The sequence below is a fragment of the Salvia hispanica genome, chromosome 6, assembly GCF_029641045.1.
Source record: "Salvia hispanica isolate PSC_SH4W2 chromosome 6, Shi_PSC_v1, whole genome shotgun sequence".
In the NCBI taxonomy this organism is placed as follows: domain Eukaryota; kingdom Viridiplantae; phylum Streptophyta; class Magnoliopsida; order Lamiales; family Lamiaceae; genus Salvia; species Salvia hispanica.
Window position 1 is genome coordinate 2248933 of NC_142697.1, and position 6207 is coordinate 2255139.

The window sequence follows — 6207 nt, forward strand, 5'->3', positions numbered from 1 at the left end:
ATGTGAGACATAAAATTACATTGTTGTTCCTCTGTGGTGGCTAGCTTAATTTGTATACGGCCGCATCAGACCATCTGATCATATTTACTTTTATAAGTATCAATCCCGTGCAGTTCATGACTAGTTGAATTTTCTTCGCACAAAATTGAAAATGTTAATTAAGTAAATAAAATAATTAAAGATAAAATTATATTCCCTTCATCTAAAGATAAATGTCACATTCGGATGGTGACATGAAATTTTATGAGATATTATTTTACGGAGTACATATTAAGTGGATAAAGAAAATATAATATCTTATGAAACAAACTAAAAAGAAAAGTGTAATACGAAATATCGTACTTTAGCACGAAAGGAATATAAATAATCACAAATATATATAGAATTTATTAATATACAAACCAAGGGGAGTGATCAATTGCTAACTCATCATTTAATTGCTAACTACAACTAATTTAAGGTCACATGATTTTAAAAAACGTGTGGTCTACAATTTGCCATGTGTAATTTTCGTTTTTATTAATTAAATCGAAAAAAATTAAAAAAAAAACGCCAAATTAGGGTTTTGGATGAAAATGTCAATATAATGTTTCGAAAATATCAACACAATGCTTTGAGAATGTCAACACAAATTTAGGATTGACATTGTATATGCTTTATATTGACATATCTTAGCTGTATTGACATTAGCCTGTGTACGAATAATACGAAAATTCTAGATTTTTTTTTTTCAAATTTTGACGTCGGAACATATGCATGTAGTATATCGTTGGAATCCTTATAAAATTATCTTTAATTTGATATATGTTATATGAATTTAAAGTTTTGGGATTTCTTTTAAAAGTTAGTTATAACTAACTTGACATTAATACCCCTATTGATTTTTATTGGAATTAATCATATAGCCTTATTGACGTTTTTTTTATCGTATTGACATTTTGTGGTTAATGATCTAAACCTTTAATTTGAATATCTAATGGCTATTATTGAGTTGTAGTTAGCAATTAAGCATTGACTTAGCAATATAACACTCCCCTACAAACCAATTCCGTTTATTACTAAGGGTGACTATATTATTAATTTATTTTTGGTAAATGTTGGAAAACCAAAATAGCTTTCCATCAACGTTTATTACTAAGCGTGATTATATTATTAATTATTTTTGGTTAAGTATAGAAAAATCAAAATAGCTTCCGGACGATCGTCTTGGTGATTATTTTTGGTGCTTTTGAAATGAAAAAAGTGATATTCATGATTGAATTAATTACACGTCTCATCAATCCCAATCCCTTTAATTAGTAATCTATTAAATTAAGAGTAAACTTCAAAAATAGTCCTTGGACGATGGGTTTATCTCGTCCATAGTCCCTCGACTTTAAAAATATTGTCAGTAGTCCTTGGACTATACGTTTATTCGAAATTGGTCCTTTTGAAAAAAAAATTGGTACGAAAATGCCCTTATGGGGGGTTTTGAGGGATTTGGATAATTTGGTATTCTTACACTTTTAACATTTTAAATATGATATTATTTCAGTTATGTACTAAATCTGATATATATCAAAATTATCATTCTTTTTCTCCTTTGTCATCCTTCACTTTGAAGTCTAGGGACTATGGACGAGATAAACCCATAGTCCAGGGACCATTTTTGAAGTTCACCGATATTAATATTGAATAATTCAATTAATTGAAAATCGATTAACATTAGATCATTAACAAACTTCATTAATAAAAAATACATACTATCAAAATGCAATCAAGAAATGAAAAATTTAATAAAAAAAGGGAATCTAGAATCGTCTGTGCTTATGCAGCTCTGCCCATCCACCGCCCCACTCGTCCATGCTCTAGTTGACTTCATCTTCACCGGTCATCATCTCTAATATTATCATTTTACGTCGGCACAATCTTCTCCATTAGGCCAGTCTGTTCCTATCTATAGGTAAGAAGTTCAAATAAAAATCAATTGCAAATCCTATATTGCAATTTCGAGAAATATTTGGTGATATTCATTCCCTATAACTTTGGAGGATATGTGCCATGGCTAGCCATTTTTATTTTTTTTTTCATTCTTGGAAATTTTTTCGTTCTTGGAATTATTTATAGAGATTTGTTTGTTTCATACAATATTAAAATTGGCTTAAGAGTCACTTCAATGCAATTGACCCTTCTTATTCCTATGTTAATGAGCATTGGTTGTAAAATGAATAGAAGACTAATGTATTAAGGCTATTCGATTCAACTAACTCTTCTTATTTTTTCTATTGTACTCAATTCTATGTTTTTTTGTTTTATACTCTCCCGTCCTAAAAATATAAACCATCTTGTTAATGACAAAGGTTTCAATATATAATTAGTAAAGTAGAAAAAAGATAAAATAATAATAATAATAAAAAAAAACATGGTGGAAAAGGTAGTGAATGGAGTGATATGAATTGTGGATCTATATTATAAATGGTGTATAATTACTATTTATTGAAAACTGAAATAACCGAATTAACTCGTTCATGATTTCCAGTCACCCCGTTCAATTTTGCCAATTCGAATGAGCTCAATGATCATGTAATTTGTTGGACCAGAGAACTTGTTTATTCATTGACGAACCGATATCTTTTTCAGCTATCATAATGAAAACACCTTTAACAACTATCATCATGATAACAACTTTAACCTCTTTTGTCAACTATGTCTATCATCAATATAACACCTTTAACCTCTTTTGTAAATACAAAACATAATAGACAAAAAAGTAGTTCACACGTCGAGGTCTAGTGCGAGAGAGTGAGGCCATTTCAGTTTAAATTTTGTTCGGATATAAAATACAGTCCACAACTTACGTACTTCTTGATAAACTGAAGCAAACCACACGGATAGATACAGAGGAATGGAAGAGAGCAAGGGAATAGTGTGTGTAACTGGCGGAACAGGCTTTGTGGCGTCATGGCTTATAAAGAGCCTTCTTCAACATGGCTACTCCGTCAACGCTACGGTTAGGACCCAAATATCTGGTAAGGGGTGTTCAGTTTGCAAGATTGTATCACATATTAAATATGTAGTGTGTTTGAATTCATGAGATTCAATCCATAATTTAATCCTAGATGGATAATTATGAGATAATTAATCATAGCTAACCCCTTATGACCAATATAATCTCACTAACACAATCCTAGATTGTATCTTGATATTATTTTATCTAGGAAACCAAACACTAACTAAGTATATAACTTAATTTGGATCGGATAGGCTAAATTACTTGGTTTTTTTTTGCCAATGATTCCAACTTTTAGAGTAATTGATGGTACTAATATACTGAAATTGCTAGAATTATTACGATTCAATTTCAGGAGTGAAGAAGGACCTTAGCTTCCTTACAAACTTACCTAATGCCCGTGAGAGACTCCACATATTCAACGCCGATTTCGAAAATCCAGATAGTTTCAGAGCTGCAATTGAAGGATGTGTAGGAGTTTTCCACGTTGCTCACCCCATAAACTTCCAAGGGGAAGAAAGCGTTGAATCAATCACCCATAAATGCGTTGAGGCAACTTTAGGAATTCTCAGAGCTTGCCTCGACTCAAAGACGGTGAAGCGAGTAGTCTACACGTCCAGCCTGTCGAGCGTAGTTGCAAGGGAGAAGCTTCCGCAAGTGTTGGACGAGGATGTGTGGACCGATGTGGATTTCGCAACAAAATTGGAGTTGGGTTTTGCTTCCTACATTGTTTCAAAGACGGCCACTGAGAGGGCCGCTCTTGAGTTCGCGGAGAAGCATGGTATGGACCTAGTCACTGTGGTCCCGTGCTGGATTCACGGCCCCTTCGTCTGCCCTTTCTTGCCTGGATCCGTGTGGTCATCTCTTGCTCTGTTTCTCGGTAAAAATGCTACTCATAACATGATTGATTTTGGTTTTAAGTTTAAGAATGTGTATATATGTGTTGGCTAAGGTGTCGTTCAGTTGCTATGACTCATTGGATTAAGTTGTGAGATTCAGTCTTATGAACCAAACATAATACTAGTTCAGTTGCTATGACTCATTATCATATAATGATATATTTAGGATTAAGTTGTGAGATTCAGTGTCATGAACCAAACATAACACATATTCTCAAACAAAACACGCCCTAAGGCTATTGTGTTTCCTCTGCAGGTAATGAGAAGCAGTTCAAGTATAATAAGGTTACACCTATGGTGCATACAGACGACGTAGCTAGAGCGCATATACACCTCTTTGAGCATCCCGGAGCTAAAGGGAGGTACCTTTGCTCGTCCGTTGAAGTTAAGTACGAGTATCTGTGCGAGTTTCTTGGAAGGAGGTATCCGCAGTTTCAAATGCTGAGTCCAGAGTAAGTTTTTGCAGAATCCGTATTTTCCTCGATTCGGGACAAAACTCATCTGATTTCTTTCCAGGTCTCTATGTGATCCTGAAGTTCCATTCACAAGCATTTCATCAAAGAAATTGTTGGAAACAGGCTTCAGCTATAAGTATGGACTTGAGGAAATGTACGATGAGGCAATTGCATGTTGCAAAACCAAGGGCTTTCTGTGATCTGTTTTATTGCATTTCTTTCATCTTCTCATACAGTATGTTTATTGTGTATATGTACTTAGTTTATTACAATGATATTATGTTTTAGCAAAAGGAATGTTTATGAGAACGACCTAAGTTTACATACCTTTTCTTTGAAACAATCCTTTCCAAGTTATAGTGTATATGCATCAAACCACATTTTAACAATTAATTGGTCTGAGGAAACGGAAAAATGTAAAATGAAAATCGTAAAAAAATGTTTAAGGGATAATCGAGAACAGAGGTATTCCATGTGCCAAATTTTATCGGGCTTAGAATGGGATCATTTTCAAATACTATAAAGTACTAAGGGCATGCTTGGTATTATAGAATGGAATGGAGGTTGGAATGGAATGAAGATATGAATGAAATGTCAATTTTTTTGGATTTCTTTTGCATTTTCATTCACTCACTCATTCATTCCATCACACCAAATAAATGAATAGAATGGAAGTAGGATTCATATTCCATTCCATCATACCAAGAAGCCCCTAAGATCTTTCACCAATACGCCCTCCGTCCTATAAACATAGCCATTTTTAGGATATAAAAATAGACGTATTATGATGACACAAATTTTAATGTGCAGTAATTAGTAAAATTTCCTCCTTCATTCCATGTTAATCTAGTCATTTTTATATTTTGAAAAGTTTTAAAATAATTGAATCATTTTTATTTTTGACAAAAAGTAATTATTTCTTCCCTTTTCTTTCTTTATTAATCAATCATATAATACACTATTCGTAAAGTCCTTGCAAAATAAAATATCTTAACTAAATTAACAATGAATGGTGGGAATACTAAAGATAAAAAGAAAATTGTATGAACATTGTTAGATGACTATCTCGATATTTCTGGCCTAATGTCATGCGGTGTTGGCCCAAACATTTTGTGTAAGGCCCAAAACTAGTAGGCCCAGTCACTTACACGTGGTCTATTATTGTACAACTATTTCCTATTACTGTTTATTCATGTTTGATATGTAATTCCACATTTCATTAATTATTTTTATAATATAAATAACTATACTAAAGCAACATTTATATTTAATACTCATTCCGTCTACGGAAAATATGAACTCTTTTTTTTTTAATCCGTCCCTTTAAAGTTTAACATTCTAATCTTGGAAATTTCTCCACTAACAATACTTTAAATACCTTTTATATCCGTCTCTTTCTTACTTTACCACTTATATGCATTAAAACATGTATCAAACCAAATGTTCATATTTTTCAGGGACGGTACCACTTATTCATTAAAAAATTTGATAAGACACTTTTGAATGCTAATAAGGATGCTAATTTGTTTAATTATACCACCAACGCTTTATAAAGTGTTCTTATTGTTGGTGTTCCAACTATAATTAGGGGATACAAATAGAAGCGTCCTAAAAAAGCAAGAGATTAAGAAATTTGCCATCAACGTAGGGATGCTTTCTTTTGTGTTCTTAATTATGGTTATTTTTAAAAAATTTCAAATGCTAGTACTTGCGTCTTAATTTTTTGTCCTTAAAAGACTTAAAAGACTTTTTAATGTATAAGGGTTTATATATGATACTAGATTTTTATTAATATAATAATAGATAAATAAATTAAAAATTCATATTAACCATAAAAAATCTAATTCTAAAATATGCTTTAAAT

General features: G+C 32.1%; 1 protein-coding gene across 1 annotated transcript; it reads left to right on the forward strand.

Annotated features, from left to right (window-relative positions):
• The first annotated feature begins 2768 nt into the window (after positions 1-2768).
• Positions 2769-4667, forward strand: LOC125207757 (vestitone reductase-like). Its single transcript, XM_048107234.2, has 4 exons — positions 2769-3008; positions 3345-3869; positions 4145-4340; positions 4405-4667. Exons 1-4 carry the CDS (start codon positions 2885-2887, stop codon positions 4541-4543), a joined length of 984 nt encoding a protein of 327 aa, XP_047963191.1. The 5' UTR covers positions 2769-2884; the 3' UTR covers positions 4544-4667.
• Positions 4668-6207: the final 1540 nt, after the last annotated feature.